General features: G+C 45.0%; 1 protein-coding gene across 9 annotated transcripts in view; it reads right to left on the reverse strand.

Annotated features, from left to right (window-relative positions):
* SYK (spleen associated tyrosine kinase) overlaps positions 1 to 22159 on the reverse strand; it is a 233913-nt gene that overhangs the window by 77409 nt on the left and 134345 nt on the right. For 7 of the 9 annotated variants that reach the window (XM_063913684.1, XM_063913683.1, XM_063913682.1 and 4 more), the window contains 2 exons: positions 16780 to 16848; positions 3472 to 3553 (listed from right to left, as the gene is read on the reverse strand). In XM_063913684.1, the coding sequence (XP_063769754.1) occupies positions 3472 to 3553; positions 16780 to 16848 (151 nt within the window). The remainder of the gene's footprint in view (positions 1 to 3471; positions 3554 to 16779; positions 16849 to 22159) is intronic. The other 2 variants (XM_063913685.1, XM_063913680.1) reach the window with 1 other exon arrangement.

A 22159-nucleotide genomic window follows, 5' to 3' on the forward strand; every position in this document is an offset into this window, starting at 1 on the left:
ATATTGTATTATTTGGTCCGACGAAAGTTTATTGATTAAACTGAAACGTTACCACAGCCTATGGTGTCTACCACCTATCTTTTACAATAGTTATTAAGTCCTTGGAGTGCCGCCTCTACCTGCTATATATATATATATATATATATAGGTGGATTTTCTATCTATCTATCTTTCTACGTGTGTGTGTGTGTGTGTGTGTGTGTGTGTATATATATATATATATATATATATATATATATAGTGGTATGCAGCGGAGTGACATTGATTCTTTGAGCAGTGGCAGGTCACCTGTAGTGGGAAGATTCTCTGTGGGGACATTTGGACACGTGTCACAGGTGGACCCATCCCCCGAAGTGCGTTACCCATCACAGCTTTCTTGCATTACAGGAAGCCCGCTGGCACAGCTGTTAGAGCGAGAAGAGGCTCCAAGCCCCCACCCAGCAGAAAGGGAGCTCAACCACACACACCAGTGATGCCGTGCACGTCGGAGGCAAAGCAAGTCCGTGTCCGGAAGTACAGTAAGTTAGGCACTGCACTCCCAGCTGCCAGCCTGCCACATTTGTTGACAAGACATATTTGGTATGATTTACCGATGTTCGGGATTCCAGCAGTCAGGAGACCAATGCGGGAATCCTGACAGTCGGAATATCGACAGAGGGGCATCGAGTCCCCTCTGTGCACTATGGGGGTCATTCCGAGTTGATCGCACGTAGCAACTTTTTGCTGCTCGTGCGATCAACCTGACGCCACCTATGGGGGAGTGTATTTTAGCATAGCAGGGCTGCAAACGCTAGTGCAGCCCTGTTATGCTAAAAAAGTTTAAAGCAAAACAAGACCAGCCCTGCAGCTACTCACCAGTGCGACGGATCCAGCGATGAAGGACTCGGCTGTGACGTCAGACATCCGACCTCCAAACGCCTGGGTCAGCCTGCGTTGGACTCACCACGCCTGAAAAACAGTGAGTGTCCGCCCCGGAACGCCTCCCGCCTGTCCGTCTTCTTGCGATTGCCGATGCAATTACATTTCTCACTGGCGATGGCCGTCGCCAGGCAACGACACGCGTGCGCCATGCGTACAGCGCACATGCGCAGTTCTTACCCATTCGCACTGCAGCGAAGAACCGCTGCGTGCGAACGGGTCGGAATGACCCCCAATGTGCAGTGTAATGTGAACAAGATTGTGCTACTTTGTGGAGTAATTATAATTGGTACTGTTGTGTGGCCACACCCCACCCGTTTCTTGCGGCGTGCGACTTCGGTGCGCACTGTCCCTTTATTAAGTATGGGAGGGAGGGCGCAAATTTATAGTTTGCAGGGAGGCACTGAACACCCTTGCACCGGCCCTGTGTGGCAGATATAACATTTGCAGAAAGAGTTAGATGTGGGAGGGTTATTTTGTTTCTGTGCAACTCTGAGTAAATACTGGCTGCACATGGGGGGTAATTCCAAGTTGATCGCAGCAGGATTTTTGTTAGCAATTGGGCAAAACCAGGGCCCTCATTCCGAGTTGTTCGCTCGCAAGCTGCTTTTCGCAGCATTGCACACGCTAAGCCGCCGCCTACTGGGAGTGAATCTTAGCTTAGCAGAATTGCGAACGAAAGATTCTCAAAATTGCGAATAGAATTTTTTTAGCAGTTTCTGAGTAGCTCGACACTTACTCTGCCACTGCGATCAGTTCAGTCAGTTTCGTTCCTGGTTTGACGTCACAAACACACCCAGCGTTTGCCCAGACACTCCCCCGTTTCTCCAGCCACTCCCGCGTTATTTCCCAGAAACGGCAGCGTTTTTCACACACACCCATAAAACGGTCAGTTTCCGCCCAGAAACACCCACTTCCTGTCAATCACACTCCAATCACCAGAACGAAGAAAAAACCTCGTAATGCCGTGAGTAAAATACCAAACTTCTTAGCAAATTTACTTGACGCAGCAGCAGTGCAAACATTGCGCATGCGCAGTTAGCGGAAAATCGCACTGATGCGAAGAAAATTAACGAGCGAACAACTCGGAATGAGGGCCCATGTGCACTGCAGGGGAGGCAGATATAACATGTGCAGAGAGAGTTAGATTTGGGTGGGATGTGTTCAATCTGCAATCTAATTTGCAGTGTAAAAATAAAGCAGCCAGTATTTACCCTGCACAGAAATAAAATAACCCACCCAAATCTAACTCTCTCTGCACGTGTTATATCTGCCTCCCCTGCAGTGCACATGGTTTTGCCCATTTGCTATCAAAAATCCTGCTGCGATCAACTTGGAATTACCCCCATGGGGGGTAATTCTGAGTTGATCGCAGCAGGAACTTTGTTAGCAGTTGGGCAAAACCATGTGCACTGCAGGGGAGGCAGATATAACATGTGCAGAGAGTTAGATTTGGGTGGGTTATTTTGTTTCTGTGCAGGGTAAATACTGGCTGCTTTATTTTGACACTGCAATTTAGATTGCAGATTAAACACACCCCACCCAAATCTAACTCTCTCTGCACATGTTATATCTGCCTCCCCTGCAGTGCACATGGTTTTGCCCAACTGCTAACAAATTTGCTGCTGCGATCAACTCTGAATTAGGCCCCATGCATACATCCCAACATGACCCTCTCCAGGAGGGACACAATGCTCTGCTCCTGGACTTCCCTCTTAATTTATGATTGCCGGCACCTGTGTTGAACAGGTTAATGGATAAGAAAGGTGTCTTACCACAGGTGATGGCAATCATACATTAAGAGGGAAGTCCAGGAGCAGAGCATTGTGTCCCTCCTGGAGAGGGTCATGTTGGGAGGTATGCCCATGTGCAGTACAGGTGGGGCAGACATAACATGTGCAGAGAGAGTTAGATTTGGGTGGGGTGTGTTCAAACTGAAATCTAAATTGCAGTGTAAAAATAAAGCAGCCATTATTTACTCTGCACAGAAACAAAATAACCCACCCAAATCTAACTCTCTCTGCATATGTTATATCTGTCCCCCCCTTCAGTGCACATGGTTTTGCCCAACTGCTAACAAATTTGCTGCTGTGATCAGATTTGAATTAGGCCCATTGTCTATAATTTGCAAATGGAAGTATTTCTGTCATTGTAAAATGAGTATTAAAATTCAGTTGTATAAACAACAAATTGTCCTTATTCCAACTATGGGGTCAATCCAATTAGCTGCAATGATCCCACGGGTGTGTGTCATCGCGGCGGTGGACGCACTTTACGGCAGCCTGAATTTGTACAAAAGTGCTCGCCACCCCATAGAGGTCCGAGCAATTTTGAGCGGATTCAAGCAGAATCCAGGCTGCAAAAGGTGCAAGATTGGGTGCCGTTGCCAGCGTTTAAATGCTGCGGCAATGGCACTTCGCCCCCTTCGCAGCTAATTGGATTGACACCTATGGCTCTGAATACAAGATCCCTCTAATACTATACCACACACTGTAAACACTGATGATGTACTGTACAGTTATTTATTTTAATTCAAACTTAATTTGAACTTACCACTTTCTTCTGACCCCACTCTTGAAACATAAGGATTTCTTGAAGAGACGCTTCCACTGCGGACAACTTCAGCTATGCTTTGCTACAATAATTATAAATTGTAAATATGGAGCATTATTCATATTGTTTCCAAGGAATTATAGATATAGAACTACCACTGTAAAATGTCGCACAATCCTTCAAAATAATACCAAAACAGTTGTAAAAGATCTGATTTATGTACTGGAACAGAGTTGAAAGTAGAATTTGGCCTCGGCTGGTGGTTGGTTTACAAAGTCTCAAAAGCTTAATTCAGACCTGATCGCAGATGTGCTAAATTTAGCACATCTACAATCAGTCTTCAGACACAGGGCAAGTCCGCCCCACATGTCAGGCTGGACCCCCCCCCTCCCCTCCCCCCCAAACAAGTACAAAAGCATCACACAGCAGCAATGCTTTTGTACTGGAAGAGTAGCTCCCAGCCAGTGCAGCTCCTGTGCGCTGGCAGGGAGCTACTTGTCGCTGCCCGGGTCGCAGCGGCTGCATGTGCGTCACGTAGCCGCTGCGGCCTACCCCCCCAACGGTCCGGGCACTCCTGCATTGCCAGGACCGTGTCCCCTAAATGGTGTCCAAATGCCGCTGGCCCGCCCCCTCCCGCTCAGTGATCGCCTCTGCTTGTCAATCAGGCAGAGGCAATCGCAGGGCTAAGACAGCCATTGGCTGTCTTGCCATGTGCCGGCGCATTGCGGCGCCAACGCATATGCAATTCAGACCTGATCGCTGCTGTGCTGAATCAGCCCCCGAGTCCTTAACAGGTGCACAAGTGGAGGAGGTGCGTTGACTTAAAGATTAGCAAGTGTAGTTGTAAGACAGGAAATAATACTTGTAAGACAGGAAATAGTTGGAGAGTGCATAGTCATGCAAGTGAGCTGTGCCATGAATAGAGGTGACTTTGGTAAAGACATGTTGTGGACTAGATTTTCAGGAAAACATAAGTTCTCAGCCCAGCTTTTCCACAGATCTTTTGAAAGATATATAATTGTTATAATTATGTAAAGGATTCATTAAGCTACTACAAAGATCAGGAGGCCCTCATAATTAAATGAACTAATGAAACACTTTGTGAAGGTGTGCTACAATAACCACAAAAATGTAATGCATACAGTATACAGATACTAGTGATGAGCGGATTCGGTAAAGAGCAAGACTTATGCAGCACATCTGTGTAAGCACAGAGATTCTCTCTAAACAAATTCATTGTCCACCTTGGTTTCAGATGGTACATGGTGAATATGGTTTTATAGACTCTTTAAACTTGTAATTCATAATTTTATTCTAGATGTACAGTATGCTGTATGTGGATGGCGGAAGTTGCATCGTTGCCATCCACTTTGTCATACAGGAAATGCCTCTTCAGCCATTATTCAGCATTATTACAGTAAGTTAAGGTACTCTTCTGCAGCTCTTCAGAGTCATTTGCACCCAGACTACTTTACATGGTATCAGAAGTCTAGCTGTGATGGCTCAAGGTCTTCAACACATAGATCTGCTGGTTTTCAACAATGCCATTGTGGACACATAGCTCAAGATTAAGGAGGAATGACACGTTTACTATTGTCCAGAGCTCTCAAATGAATGAAAAAGGTACAGGCATGTACCTTGCATAACCTAGAATGACTGCTGAGGGCAGGGTTAATATCAAGAGGATCAACAAACATTAATAAAAAAGTTTGATAAGATATACTTATCAGTGAAAAATGTTATAATGGATAGACATGCTTTTAACACTTCTGTGCATAGTCCTTATGAGAGTGTCCAGTCATATGCCAGAATGAAACTACTAGCAAAGAAATGTGATGATGGTGCATAGCAGGTGAGCTCATCAGAGACAGTATTGCTTGTGGAACTTATAATAATGTACAGTAGCTTGTGTACATTTATTAAATTAAAAGGAATTAACACTAGATACTGCTATACAGATATGCATGCCACATGAGCGGTCCAATAACAGTGCATGGAATTAAAAAAAACATTCTGATGTTAGTGACCTCCTGAAAAATAGGCATCAACATACATGCTATTTAAATTGCGGCAAGAACTATTCTCATGAATGCCACATACGTTCAATACTGGCTGCAATGCATGTGGGGGGGGAAATAATTTGACAGCATATGCATTCACAGTGAAGTACTCCAACATTGCATGCAGTATCTCTTCAAGGAACACCCTTGTGTGATCATTGTGGATGACATCTTCATTTGGGGTCGCGCTATAGAAGAACATGACATGCACCTGTGCAAGGTCATCCAAAGAATCTGTGAAACCAAAATGCAGTTTAATCAATTTCAGAGTAATTAAGGTCCAGCATGCTGGTCATCTCCTAACATCAGAAGGTGTTAAGTTGTATCTTGCCAAGACACAGGCTAACCAACACATGCCTTCCCCCACAGATAAGTTGAGTTTGCAGTCTTTTTTGGGTATGGCCAACTACCTTTTGTGCCACACCATAGTGAGGTCACAGCCATGCTCCACCAGATTTTGCACGACATTCAATAGTGGTGTTTGGCCTGCCATGCTGCCTCAAGGCTACAGCATGTTCGCTTTCAGCCTTGAGCTCAAATTTTTGATGTGCATGTTCCTGTTGTGATCTCTGCCAATGGTTCCCAGCATGATCTTGGTGCTGTCTTCCTGCAGTGTAAGAAATCCATCAATTTTGCTTCGAGGTGGGGCCTTACTGAGATTAAGTCGCTTTACATTGAGATTGAAAAGAAACTGCCGGCCTTCATCTTCGCTTGTGAAAAGTTTCACAAATTCATCTACTGTATTTGCGTCCAGTGCTGCTGCTGCAGACAGACCACCAACCCCTGATTACAATTCTCCGCAAATTCCTGCATACTGCTCCAGCACGAATTCCACATTTCATGATCAAGCTTCGTAGATACCATCTGAGTGTCGTGTACAAATATGGAAAAGACCTCCATGTCGTTGCTGTCTTATCACGTACTTACCTCCTGGACTCAAGTGTCCCTGATACTGATGAATGGAGGCGGAAAGAGCGCCTTGTGTTAGTGGATTCATATTCCAGTTTTTCAAGATAGATTATCTTCCCAAACCGATGAGTGCCATAGTCATCAGCAAAATGAAAATACACTTTTCTGCACATGGCATACCAAGTAAACTACTTACTGACAATGCCATGTAGTTCATGAGTGTTGAAGTCATATTTTCACCAGTGAATGGGACATCTCACATGCCATCAGCAGTCCTCGCTATCCAAAGTCCAACAGACTATAAGAAAGGGCAATACATTTTGCAAGACACCTGTTAGATGCCTGTTAGAGACGGTACTGATGTTTTTATGGAGCTCCTCAATTTGAGAAATACTCCGAGAGATGGACTTCCATATACTACTCAACAACTTTTGTCCAAGTACATCCACACCATCATTCCAATAACCAAGTAGAAACATAAGCTGGCCATACTGTACAATAGACCAACTTTCTTTCAACCATTCAGCTTGTTGGGTGGTTGGAATAAAAATCTGGTAATGTTTGGGAGCAAATGACATTCAGCAATTTGTTCCCAAGCCCCAGAAAATGGACAAAAACTGTCAGTCAAACAGATTAAACCAATTTCTGTGAACAACCATTTTTGTCTGTTTTCCAGGGTTTGGGAGCAAATTGGTTATTGTCATTTGCTCTCATATATTACCAGATTTTCATTTCAACAAACCAACTAGTTGGCTGGTTGGATGAAAGTTGGTCTACTGTAGTTTATGGCTGGCTTTAGAGTACAAGTTGAGAACAGTGTGAAAGATGCGCTGCAGAACTCCAAGTTGTGGCTCAAAGCCACTCCAGATAAAATACGTTATCACTTAATACCATTATTCCCTGGGCAGACTGCCTCCATCCAGATCCCTTTCAGGTTTAGCAGAGTCAGAATTGTGCAGGGATCTTTCAGCAGGCCCAACAGCTATGTGGTGCAATCTAATAGTATTTTGTATGAGTGCAACAGGGGTCATCTTCTAGGGGTATGTGAGCAAGCACCTCCACCTATCTGAAACCAACTGAGGGTGTCAGAATGGACAATGAGCCTCCTGAAGAAGCACCTATTGGGGTGCACGACAGTCCCATGCCTTTGTCAAGTAGTGAGTTTATTCAGAAACTGACACACCACTAGCCTCTTTCTTTGTCACCAGGTCTGCGATAAATTCCAAGCGTAATGTAACATTCTAGGACTATGTTACTTAATCTCCCATTTAAAAAAAAAAAATTAATGATTTTTTTAAAGTTATGTTTGTTCTTTGTTGCACATGGTTCCCGCATCCAACACCTGTCACACTGTCTACACCCACACACCTGTTTATTGTGTATGTTGAAAAAGGGGGCTATAGATGTATGCTGTATGTGGATGTGTGATAGGGTGGCCAATCCCGGGATTGGGATTGGTGGGATCCCGGGATTTAGGCCTAAAATTGTCCGGGATTCATTACCGGTATTGAAGCTTCCAATCCTGGGGATTTTGGGATTAGAAAGCCCACTTGTTTTTTCAATGCCAGGCAGCTTTGAGCGTCCTCAGGAGGCTCAGACGCGGTCCAGCTCCCTCATCCCAGCTCCCCCTTCCCCCAGCTGTGCGCACTGTCCAGCGTGACGTGAAGTCAGAGGTCACGCTGCACAGTCTGACGCCAGCCGCCCGCGCTGCCCGGATCACAACTTGCCGCCCGCAGAAAGTGAACCTTCCCGCACTCCCAGAGTATGGTGATTAGCTCTGTGGGCTGGACGGGCCTGGGAAGGGGGTGGGGGCACTGAAGATTTTAATTTTAAAATCTTCAACCCAATACCGGGTATCCCAGGATCGATCATTTTCAATCCCGATACCTGGGATTGAAAAAAAGGCCCGGGATTGGCCTCCCTAATGGGTGGAAGTTACATCAACTTTTTGAAGACTGGAGTTGGGAAACACTGCCATAATACATTTATGTTATTGTATAACACCCTGGTAGTAAGAGGATACTGTAACTGCTTTTATTTCAGGAAATAGTTTAATGTGGGGATACGGTCATTAGGTCGACAAGACACAGGTCGACAGTCATTAGGTCGACCACTATTGGTCGACATGGTCACTAGGTCGACATGGTCATTAGATCGACATGTGCTAGGTCGACATGGAAAAAGGTTGACATGAGTTTGAATTTTTTTTTCATTTTTTTACCTTTTTCATACATTACGATCCACGTGGACTACGATTGGGAATAGTAACCTTGCCTAAAGCATGGTGAGTGAAGCAAGAAAACGACACAAAAAAAGGTAAAAAAACTATTGACCTTTTTCCATGTCGACCTAGTACATGTCGACCTAGTGACCATGTCGACCTAATGCATGTTGACCAATAGTGGTCGACGTAATGACTGTCGACCTAAGTCTTGTCTACCTAATGACCCATACCCTTTAATGTGCTATGTACATATATAGTCTACATGTACTACATACATCATACATAGCAAATATTATGTGTTGTCTTACATTGGAAAAGCGTACAAATTACACTTCCCTGCAGAAAGGGTTCAGTGCAAGTGCGTGTGCAGTGCTAGATATGGCAGAGCAATAGTTAATGGTTTAGTACCATTTGAAGTGCACTTTGCTTCTGGTTCATGAATGACTTCCAAAGACTTGCCCGAATGCAACATAAGGAATGCTGAACCGGTATATGAAGGCTTACCACCCAACCTGACCGAGTAATGGGATGAGGTTCATTGACTCTGTGATCTAAGCAGACTTTTTTATGTGAGATATGACATATATGTACACTGGTCCATTTTAGGTATTTCTCTATCGTCCTAGTGGATGCTGGGGTTCCTGAAAGGACCATGGGGAATAGCGGCTCCGCAGGAGACAGGGCACAAAAAGTAAAGCTTTAGGATCAGGTGGTGTGCACTGGCTCCTCCCCCTATGACCCTCCTCCAAGCCTCAGTTAGATTTTTGTGCCCGGCCGAGAAGGGTGCAATCTAGGTGGCTCTCCTAAAGAGCTGCTTAGAAAAGTTTAGCTTAGGTTTTTTATTTTACAGTGAGTCCTGCTGGCAACAGGATCACTGCAACGAGGGACTTAGGGGAGAAGAAGTGAACTCACCTGCGTGCAGGATGGATTGGCTTCTTTGGCTACTGGACATTAGCTCCAGAGGGACGATCACAGGTACAGCCTGGATGGTCACCGGAGCCTCGCCGCCGGCCCCCTTGCAGATGCTGAAACAAGAAGAAGGTCCAGAATCGGCGGCATGAAGACTCCTCAGTCTTCTTAAGGTAGCGCACAGCACTGCAGCTGTGCGCCATTTCCTCTCAGCACACTTCACACGGCAGTCACTGAGGGTGCAGGGCGCTGGAAGGGGGGCGCCCTGGGAGGCAATGAAAACCTATTTTTGGCTAAAAATACCTCACATATAGCCTCCGGGGGCTATATGGAGATATTTAACCCCTGCCAGAATCCGTTAAGAGCGGGAGACGAGGCCGCCGAAAAAGGGGCGGGGCCTATCTCCTCAGCACACAGCGCCATTTTCCCTCACAGAAAGGCTGGAGGGAAGGCTCCCAGGCTCTCCCCTGCACTGCACTACAGAAACAGGGTTAAAACAGAGAGGGGGGGCACTAATTTGGCGTTAGAAATATATAAAAAAGATGCTATAAGGGAAAACACTTATATAAGGTTGTCCCTATATAATTATAGCGTTTTTGGTGTGTGCTGGCAAACTCTCCCTCTGTCTCTCCAAAGGGCTAGTAGGTCCTGTCCTCTATCAGAGCATTCCCTGTGTGTGTGCTGTGTGTCGGTACGTGTGTGTCGACATGTATGAGGACGATGTTGGTGAGGAGGCGGAGCAATTGCCTGTAATGGTGATGTCACTCTCTAGGGAGTCGACACCGGAATGGATGGCTTATTTAGGGAATTACGTGATAATGTCAACACGCGGCAAGGTCGGTTGACGACATGAGACGGCCGACAAACAATTAGTACCGGTCCAGACGTCTCAAAAACACCGTCAGGGGTTTTAAAACGCCCGTTTACTTTAGTCGGTCGACACAGACACAGACAGGGACACTGAATCCAGTGTCGACGGTGAATAAACAAACGTATTCCTTATTAGGGCCACACGTTAAGGGCAATGAAGGAGGTGTTACATATTTCTGATACTACAAGTACCACAAAAGAGGGTATTATGTGGGATGTGAAAAAACTACCGTAGTTTTTCCTGAATCAGATAAATTAAATGAAGTGTGTGATGATGCGTGGGTTCCCCCCGATAGAAAATATGGGCGGTATACCCTTTCCCGCCAGAAGTTAGGGCGCGTTGGGAAACACCCCTTAGGGTGGATAAGGCGCTCACACGCTTATCAGAACAAGTGGCGGTACCGTCTATAGATAGGGCCGTCCTCAAGGAGCCAGCTGACAGGAGGCTGGAAAATATCATAAAAAGTATATACACACATACTGGTGTTATACTGCGACCAGCGATCGCCTCAGCCTGGATGTGCAGAGCTGGGGTGGCTTGGTCGGATTCCCTGACTAAAAATATTGATACCCTTGACAGGGACAGTATTTTATTGACTATAGAGCATTTAAAGGATGCATTTCTATATATGCGAGATGCACAGAGGGATATTTGCACTCTGGCATCAAGAGTAAGTGCGATGTCCATATCTGCCAGAAGATGTTTATGGACACGACAGTGGTCAGGTGATGCAGATTCCAAACGGCACAAAGGTGTATTGCCGTATAAAGGAAGAGGAGTTATTTGGGGTCGGTCCATCGGACCTGGTGGCCACGGCAACTGCTGGAAAATCCACCGTTTTTTACCCTAAGTCACATCTCTGCAGAAAAAGACACCGTCTTTTCAGCTTCAGTCCTTTCGTCCCTATAAGAGTCATATCTGCCCAGGGATAGAGGAAAGGGAAGAAGACTGCAGCAGGCAGCCCATTCCCAGGAACAGAAGCGTTCCACCGCTTCTGACAAGCTCTCAGCATGACGCTGAGACCGTACAGGACCCCTGGATCCTACAAGTAGTATCCCAGGGGTACAGATTGGAATGTCGAGACGTTTCCCCTGCGCAGGCTCCTGAAGTCTGCTTTACCAAGGTCTCCCTCCGACAAGGAGGCAGTATGGGAAAAAATTCACGAGCTGTATTCCCAGCAGGTGATAATTAAATTACCCCTCCTACAACAAGAAAAGGGGTATTATTCCACACTATATTGTGGTACTGAAGCCAGAAGGCTAGGTGAGACCTATTCTAAATCTAAAAAAATTTGAACACTTACAAAGGTTCAAATCAAGATGGAGTCACTCAGAGCAGTGATAACGAACCGGGAAGAAGGGGACTATATGGTGTCCCGAGACATCAGGGATGCTTACCTCCATGTCCCAAATTTGCCCTTATCACTAAGGGTACCTCAGGTTCGTGGTACAGAACTGTCACTATCAGTTTCAGACGCTGCCGTTTGGATTGTCCACGGCACCCCGGGTCTTTACCAAGGTAATGGCCGAAATGATGGTTCTTCTTCGAAGAAAAGGCGTCTTAATTATCCCTTACTTGGACGATCTCCTGATAAGGGCAAAGTCCAGGGAACAGTTGGAGGTCGGAGTAGCACTATCTCGGATACTGTTACAACAGCAGGGGTGGATTCTAAATATTCCAAAATCACAGCTGATCCCGACAACAAGTCTCCTGTGCTTAGGGATGATTCTGGACACAGTCCAGAAAAAGGTGTTTCTCCCGGAAGAGAAAGCCAGGGAGTTATCCGAGCTAGTCAGGAACCTCCTAAAATCAGTGCATCATTGCACAAGGGCCATGGTAAAAAAATGGTGACTTCCTTCGAAGCAATTCCAGTCGGCAGATTTCATGCAAGAACTTTTCAGTGGGATCTGCTGGACAAATGGTCCGGATCGCATCTTCAGATGCATCAGCGGATAACCCTATATCCAAGGACAAGGGTGTCTCTCCTGTGGTGGTTACAGAGTGCTCATCTTCTAGAGGGCTGCAGATTCGGCATTCAGTTTTGGATGTTGGTGACCACGGAGGCCAGCCCGAGAGGCTGGGGAGCAGTCACACAAGGAAAAAATTTCCAGGGAGTGTGATCAAGTCTGGAGACTTTTCTCCACATAAATATAGCTAAGGGTAAATTTATAATGCTCTAAGCTTAGCAAGACCTCTGCTTCAAGGTCAGCCGGTTTTGATCCAGTGGGATAAAACATCACGGCAGTCGCCCACGTAAATAGACAGGGCGGCACAAGAAGCAGGAGGGCAGTGGCAAAAACTGCAAGGACTTTTCGCTGGGCGGAAAATCATGTGATAGCACTGTCAGCAGTGTTTCATTCCGGGAATGGAAACTGGGAAGCAGACTTCCTCAGTAGGCACGACCTCCACCCGGCAGAGTGGGAACTTCATGGGGAAGTTTTCCACATGATTGTAAACCGTTGGGAATTACCAAAGGTGGACATGATGGCGTCCCGTCTGAACAAAAAACGGGACAGGTATTGCGCCAGGTTAAGAGACCCTCAGGCAATAGCTGTGGACGTTCTGGTAACACCGTGGGTGTACCAGTCGGTGTATGTGTTCCATCCTCTGCTTTTCATACCTAAGGTACTGAGAATTATAAGACGTAGAGGAGTAAGAACTATACTCATGGCTCCGGATTGGCCAAGAAGGACTTGGTACCCGGAACTTCAAGAGATGCTCACAGAGGACTTATGGCCTCTGCCGCTAAGAAGGGACTTGTTTCAGCAAGTACCATGTCTGTTCCAAGACTTACCGCTGCTGCGTTTGACGGCATGGCGGTGGAACGCCGGATCCTAAGGGAAAAGGCATTCAGGAAGAGGTCATTCCTACCCTGGTCAAAGCCAGAAAGGAGGTGACCGCACAACATTATCACCACATGTGGCGAAAATATGTTGCGTGGTGTGAGGCCAGGAAGGCCCCACGAAGAAATTTCAACTCGGTCGATTCCTGCATTTCCTGCAAACAGGAGTGTCTATGGGCCTCAAATTGGGGTCCATTAAGGTTCAAATTTCGGCCCTGTCGATTTTTCTTCCAGAAAGAATTGGCTTCAGTTCCTGAAGTCCAGAAGTTTGTCAAGGGAGTATTGCATATACAACCCCCTTTTGTGCCTCCAGTGGCACTGTGGGATCTCAACGTAGTTCTGGGATTCCTCAAAACACATTGGTTTAAAACCAGTCAAATCTGTGGATTTGAAGCATCTCACATGAAAAGTGAACATGCTCTTGGACCTGGCCTGGACCAGGCGAGTGTCAAATTGGTGGTTTTTTTCTCAAAAAAGCCCATATCTGTTTGTCCATTCGGACAGGGCAGAGCTGCGGACTCGTCCCCAGTTCTCTCCCTAAGGTGGTGTCAGTGTTTCACCTGAACCAGCTTATTGTGGTGTCTTGCGCCTACTAGGGACTTGGAGGACTCCAAGTTGCTAGATGTGGTCAGGGCCCTGAAAATATAGGTTCCAGGACGGCTGGAGTCAGGAAAACTGACTTGCTGTTATCCTGTATGCACCCAACAAACTGGGTGCTCTTGCTTCTAAGCAGACTTTTGCTAGTTGGATGTGTAATACAATTCAGCTTGCACATTCTGTGGCAGGCCTGCCACAGCCAAAATATGTAAATGCCCATTCCACAAGGAAGGTGGGCTCATCTTGGGCGGCTGCCCGAGGGGTCTCGGCTTTACAACTTTGCCGAGCGGCTATTTAGTCAGGGGCAAACACGTTTGTAAAATCCTACAAATTTGATAACCTGGCTAAGGAGGACCTGGAGTTCTCTCATTCGGTGCTGCAGAGTCATCCGCACTCTCCCGCCCGTTTGGGAGCTTTGGTATAATCCCCATGGTCCTTTCAGGAACCCCAGCATCCACTAGGACGATAGAGAAAATAAGAATTTACTTACCGATAATTCTATTTCTCGGAGTCCGTAGTGGATGCTGGGCGCCCATCCCAAGTGCGGATTATCTGCAATACTTGTACATAGTTACAAAAATCGGGTTATTATTGTTGTGAGCCATCTTTCAGAGGCTCCGCTGTTATCATACTGTTAACTGGGTTCAGATCACAGGTTGTACAGTGTGATTGGTGTGGCTGGTATGAGTCTTACCCGGGATTCATAAATCCTTCCTTATTGTGTACGCTCGTCCGGGCACAGTATCCTAACTGAGGCTTGGAGGAGGGTCATAGGGGGAGGAGCCAGTGCACACCACCTGATCCTAAAGCTTTACTTTTTGTGCCCTGTCTCCTGCGGAGCCGCTATTCCCCATGGTCCTTTCAGGAACCTCAGCATCCACTACGGACTCCGAGAAATAGAATTATCGGTAAGTAAATTCTTATTTTTCCTCTCATTAACTTACAAAACAAAAGCTTTATATTTATTGCATATACTGTAACTAGCATTACATTATATACTATATCTAACTAATTAAATAAATACATCATTATCCATATTTTAGTAAAATGCTAATAATAGTTATTGGTTAATTAATTAATTATTGTGAGTATATCAAACACATTGTTTTGCAGTATTATTGGTTTTAGGCAATTTGTTATGAAGAGAAACAGAATGATTGGCCTAAGGAAAGAGGTGGTATACTTTAAAGCTCTAGGATGGGGGCTGGCATGGGTGCTGATCACTGGACTTAGCTGACCTATGGCACCGTAGCTGTGCAGGGCTGTGTTTTTCTCTGAGTTTATTTAAATGCTTGTGCTGTGGGCCTAAAGCCTCTTCATTCTAGTCTCCCACCCCCATTCCCTTTTTGTGTTTGATGGTTTATACTTGGCTACTTTGCAGTGGGAACAGCAGGTCGTCCAGTGCGGGTGCAGTTATTTAATTCAGGTGCGCTCCCTTCATTGACTGATAGTTGGCTATACCACCCTAATGGGGGTATTGTCATCAACCAATGGGTAATTAACCAGAAGGCCGAGTGGACAGCTTTGTTGCTTTATAGTTATGTTTTTAAAGTTGCGTTTTTGCACCTTGGGCAGTATCCACCTGCAATGCATGCATGTTGTTGATTGTTCAGCGCTGCAGAATATGTGTGCGCTATATAAACAACTGGTAATAAATAATAAATTGTTATGTGTGTTGTAGATTGGGCTGATTTTGGACAACCTTTCATTGCCACCATACTTTCCTTAAATAAATATTTATTCAATTTAATAAATAGTTGTCTTCATTTATATATTATATTATAGTTGTCAAGTGATTTGCACACATGACACACCTCATCCATTAGAAGGTAAAGCTGGGAGGGAGGGGGTGAGGGGGGTATTTATTAGTTAATCAAACCACACAGTTAGTAGGATAAAAGCAGTATTGCTGGCTCATGAAAGATGCAACATCAAACTATGTAGCTTCGTAAAATGCCAATTTTCATAACTCAAAGCTCCTAACTGAAAATGAGCACAGGGAGAGAGAGGTCTTTGTCTCTTGGACAACCCTACTAGTTATGCTAAGTACACTGTAGTGCATTGGTAGAGCTGACACCAGGTAGACTCAATCAATCCTCACTTTTCAAGCATCTAGAAAGGAGTTAATTTAGGAAATGAGGCTCTTGCATGGATTGAATGCAGCTTTTGTACCACTTAAAGTGCATACACACTATGTATACAGAACGATAATGTGAAATCGCTGCCTGGAAAATCGCACAGTGCATACACACTGAGCGATTTTCACCCGGCTCAGCGATTTTCACTGGGGTGAACCACTTTCCACAGTAGGAAACTGTGGAAAGTGGTTCACTCGGCCAACAAAACAGGACGACGGCCGGCGATGATGCGGGAGACCACATTAGCGCACACCGCGCATCACCCAGCCATACACACTAGGCAATTTTGAACTCAAAGTAGCCCAAAATAGCCTAGTGTGTATGCACCTTTAGTATTCTTTGCCAGCTGTCATGGCTTTCTAAGGTGGTGGTACTCGGTTGCAACTCAATCACAGTAGGGATACCTAGACCTCCACTAAGAGGTACATGAAGAATAAGGGTTGGGGTTTCCAAATAGTAGTGGTCATCCAAAAGATAAAAGCTCCTAAATTGAATGCATACAGAGGAAACACATTTGTGAACACAATGTGAAATATTAGTTCATAATCACAAACTTATACATGAGAAATTTCTCCAAAGTGCCATTTACAGGTGGTAGCTTTAAGCCTATATTAACACAATTTAAAAGCCATGCGTATTTGTTACAGGGTAGGTGCATAAATCCTGCAATGCTACTTTAATGCAAGCTATATGAGCAAAGCAGCCAAACATGCTAATGATTTAGAAAGCTAAGAAAGAGTGTGTACAGTACTGTGCACCTTTTTGCTGCCAGCCTTGGGAAAGGAGAGGGATTTGAATCTTGAGATTATTCCACCTGCTGACCAATTCTAGAAACCACAATGTCAGAGAGGAAGAATAAATGGGCTTTGAAAAGCGTTTTACAACATGAAATGTTATCACTATTAGCATATGTCCATGAACTTATTAGAAACTACAGTGCAGTTATGATATTATATACAATCATGGGAACCGGAACTCATGCAGTGCGACCTTTATCAGCTACCTTACTGTATGTAGGAAATACAAAAGTAAGTAGAAAGCCATCGTTCATACAGACCTGTGGTTATGTGACATCACTGAGTTAATATTTATGTAGCTTGTGCATGCTCGTACACCATGCATCTGACCTTGAGTTAACCCACAAATCCAGCAGATGGTTCAGTAACTCAAGCATTAAACTAACCATGGCCAAATTGCTCATCCTCTGTTACATGCACTAGACATCTGCTTGATATTTAATCAGTGGAAACAATGAGCAAAGGTGACCAATGGCAGGTAGATATTAATATGAAAACAGGATTCTGAAAAATAGTTGAGCTACATAAATGAAATGCATTTGTCCTTAAAATTATATATGTATAACTGTTACAAAACAATATACATTCAAAGCTATAAACGTTACTTTTGTGTGGATTGAAACTGATGTAATGTTCAACACGCTGACTGCTATATTGTTACATTCTAGTTATTTAAATGCACTTAATGTAAAAAAAAAAAAAAAAAAAGTGCATTATGATGCCATGTATGAGCGGAAACACATAAGAAATAAGTTTACCATTTAATAAAAGTTCACTTCTCTGGAAATTTAGCCAACAATCTGTCACATCTTAGTATAAATAATTGCAAATATTTGTGGGCTTGTTGGTACAGATTTGTGTAATATTAAAGGGGAATTGTCTCTTCTGCTTTGTTTTAATGTGGGTGTCTTATGTTTACTAAACACAGTATATGGTTACTTGGCCTAAACTTAGCCTAAACTAAATCTGTATCACAGTATAGTGCACTTGAATCCACCAAGCCTATCACTGCGTCACAGTGTTTACATCATGTTTAGCACAATAGGGATTGTGAAAATGGCTAGCTCATTGGCTTATTTTATCACATCACTGTCTCCCCATAACATCATGAGTTCGGCTGAAATTATCGTTTAAGAAGTAAATTAAAAAAACAACCACTGTATGTTGCTGATGTGATATTCAAATTAGTACATTATAGAATCTTAGGCTATATACTGTATATATACAAGTGTGTAGCCCCCATCGTGGGCTCCCTTGTCTCCGGCAGCAGTAGACTCTGGCCTTGTTCTCTGGGACACCTCCAGTGCGCATGCGCAAATCCCTCGAAAATGGGCGCGACTGCCATTTTCTGATCACGGCACTCCGGAGGGGTAAGTGTATTCTATGGGTGCAGTATGTGCGGTGTGGCCCCCCCTGGACCCAGGGGCCCGTGCGCACTGCACACACTGCACCCATTATAGAAATGCCAATGTCTGTAGTAGCCAATGCCTACAGAAACATTTCATATAACATATTATTGCCCAGATTTATCATGCCTTGGAGAGTGATAAATTGCATGGTGATAAAGTACCAACTAACCAGCTCCTAACTGCCATGTTACAGGTTGTGTTTGAAAAATGACAGGAGCTGATTGGCTGGTACTTTATCACCATGCTATTTATCATTCTACAGTGCTTGATAATCTGGGCCTTAATCAGTTGCAATACAAAATAGCATATATGAAGTAGAGGTGAGCGGGTTTGGTTCCCTGGAAACCGAACCCTACAGGACTTCACTACCCGAGCCCGGATCCGAGCCATGCTCAGGTTTTCCCGCCTGACTCTGAAACCAGAACGAGGCAAAACGTCATCATCCCGCTGTCAGATTCTCACGGGTTTTGGATTCCATATAAGGATCCGTGCGTCACCGCCATTTTCACTCCAGAATTGGAGAGTGTAGTGAGAGGTCGTGTCTCCGACCTCAGTCTGTGCGGGAGGGAAAGTGGAGTGGCGATTCCTGTGCTGTCTTGTGCTGCTCAGTCCAGTGAAGTGTCTTATGCTGAATCAGTCCAGTCACAGTGGTGGTGCCCTCTGCTGCCATATGTCCAGTGTAGCTGTATAAGTACAGTGCAGTGGTGCTGTGTTGTCCTGCATCAGTCCAGTGGTAGTGTCTTGTGCTGCATCAGTCCAGTCACGGTGGTGTCCTCTGCTGCCATATGTCCAGTGCTGCTGTATAAGTCCAGTCCAGTGGTGCTGTGTTATGCTGCATCAGTCCAGTGGTGGTGTCTAGTGCTGCATCAGTTCAGTCACAGAGGTGGTGTCCTCTGCTGCTATATGTCCAGTGCTGCTGTATAAGTCCAGTCCAGTTGTGCTGTGTTGTGCAGCTTCAGTCCAGTGGTGGTATCCCATCGCTGCCATATAAATCCAGTGGCAGTGCCGTATAAGTCCAGTGGTACTGCCATATAAATGCAGTGGTACTGCCGTATAAATCCAGTGGTACTGCCGTATAAGTCCAGTGATACTGCCGTATAAATCCAGTGATACTGCCGTATAAATTCATTACAGTGATACTGCTGTATATGTCCATGGGTACTGCCGTATAAATCCAGTCCAGTGATACTTCCGTATTAGTCCAGTGTTACTGCCGTATAAATCCAGTGATACTGCCGTATAAATCCAGTGATACTGCCGTATATGTCCAGTGGTACTGTCATATAATTCCAGTGATACTGTTGTATATGTCCAGTGGCACTGCTGTATAAATCCAGTGGTACTGCCGTATAAATCCAGCCCAGTGATACTGCCGTATATGTCCAGTGGTACTGCCATATAAAGCCAGTGGTACTGACGTATAAATCCAGTCCAGTGATACTGTGGTATATGTCCAGTGGTACTGCCATATAATTCCAGTGATACTGCTGTATATGTCCAGTGGTACTGCCATATAAATCCAGTGGTACTGGCGTATAAATCCAGTCCAGTGATACTGCCATATTAGTCCAGTGATGCTGCTGTATAAATCCAATGATACTGCAGTATATGTCCATTGGTACTGTCATATAATTCCAGTGATACTGTCGTATATGTCCAGTGGTACTGGCGTATAAATCCAGTGTTACTGGCGTATAAATCCAGTCCAGTGATACTGACGTATAAGTCCAGTGATACTGCCGTATAAATCCAGTGATACTGCCGTATATGTCCGGTGGTACTGCGATATAATTCCAGTGATACTGCCGTATATGTCCAGTGGTACTGCCATATAAATCCAGTGGTACTGGCATATAAATACAGTCCAGTGATACTGCCGTATAAATCCAGTGATACTGCCGTATATGTCCAGTGGTACTGCCATATAATTCCAGTGATACTGCCGTATATGTCCAGTGTTACTGCCAAATAAATCCAGTGGTACTGGTGTATAAAGCCAGTCCAGTGATACTGCCATATATGTCCAGTGGTACTGCCATATAATTCCAGTGATAATGCCATATATGTCCAGTGGTACTGCCGTATAAATCCAGTGGTACTGGCATATAAATCCAGTCCAGTGATACTGCCATATAAGTCCAGTGATACTGCCGTATAAGTCCAGTGATACTGCCATATATGTCCAGTGGTACTGCCGTATAAACCCAATGGTACTGGCGTATAAATCCAGTTCAGTGATTCTGCCGTATAACTCCAGTGATACTGCCATACAAATCCAGTGATACTGCCATATATGTCCAGTGGTACTGCCATATAATTTCAGTGATACTGCCGTATATGTCCAGTGGTACTGCCGTATAAGTCCACTCCAGTGGTGCTGCCATATAAGTTCAGTGGTGCTGTCCTGTGCTGTATATTATTTACTCCAAATAAAGGGGTTATTAATATTTAATCCAAATCATTTTTACAGGGTTTGCCCTGTGTGATGTAGAGGTACGCTCTCCTTTGCTGCATTTTAGTATATAACTCCAGAAAAATAATGGCGATCAAAAATTTGGAGGATAAAATAGGGAAAGATCAAGAACCACTTCCTCCTACTGCTGCTGCTGCTGCTGTTGTTGCTGCTAGGAGTCGATCGTCATCCCAGAGGGGAAGTCGGAAGACCACTTGTACTACTTCAACTAAGCAATGACTGTCCAACAGTCTTTTGTGAGGAAGATGAAATATGATAGCTATGTTGGTGTTAGACGTGCATCCGGTATCCACCAGTAGTGCAGTGGGACTGCAGTGCCAACCTTAGATGGGCCAGGTGTTTGTGCCGCACACTTGTGTCGCTTAGCTTAGCCATACAGCTACCTCATTGCACCTCTTTTACTTCTTTGCATGAAGTGCTGTTTTGGGGACTAGTTTTTTTTAAGTGCCACCCTGTCTGCCACTGCAGTGCCACCCCTAGATGGGCCAGATGTTTGTGCCGCACACTTGTGTTGCTTAGCTTAGTCATACAGCTACATCATTGCACTTCTTTAACTTCTTTGCATAATGTGCTGTTTGGGGACAATTTTTTAAATCTGCCATCCTGTCTGCCACTGCAGTGCCACTCCTAGATGGGCCAGGTGTTTTTGCCGCACACTTGTGTAGCTTAGCTTAGTCATACAGCTACCTCATTGCACCTCTTTTACTTCTTTGCATGATGTGCTGTTTGGGGCCTATTTTTTAAATCTGTCATCCTGTCTGACACTGCAGTGCCACTCCTAGATGGGCCAGGTGTTTTTGCCGCACACTTGTGTAGCTTAGCTTAGTCATACAGCTACCTCATTGCACCTCTTTTACTTCTTTGCATGATGTGCTGTTTGGGGACTAGTTTTTTATAAGTGACATCCTCTCTGCCACTGCAGTGCCACTCCTAGATGGACCAGGTGTTTGTGCCACACACTTGTGTCGCTTAGCTTAGTCATACAGCTACCTCATTGCACCTCTCTTACTGTTTGCACCTCTTTTGCTGTTTGGGGACTATTTTTTTTTAAGTACCATCCTGTCTGCTACTGCAGTACCATTCCTAGATGGGCTGGGTGTTTGTGCCGCACACCTGTGTCGCTTAGCTTAGTCATACAGCTACCTCATTGCACCTCTTTAACTTCTTTGCATGATGTGCTCTTTGGGGCCTATTTTTTAAATCTGCCATCCTGTCTGCCACTGCAGTGCCACTCCTTGATGGGCCAGGTGTTTGTGCCGCACACTTGTGTCACTTAGCTTAGTCATACAGCTACCTCATGGCACCTCTTTTACTTCTTTGCATGATGTGCTGTTTGGGGCCTATTTTTTAAATCTGCCATCCTGTCTGACACTGCAGTGCCACTCCTTGATGGGCCAGGTGTTTGTGCCGCACACTTGTGTCACTTAGCTTAGTCATACAGCTACCTCATGGCACCTCT

Source organism: Pseudophryne corroboree, chromosome 1 (assembly GCF_028390025.1).
Source record: "Pseudophryne corroboree isolate aPseCor3 chromosome 1, aPseCor3.hap2, whole genome shotgun sequence".
Taxonomy (NCBI): domain Eukaryota; kingdom Metazoa; phylum Chordata; class Amphibia; order Anura; family Myobatrachidae; genus Pseudophryne; species Pseudophryne corroboree.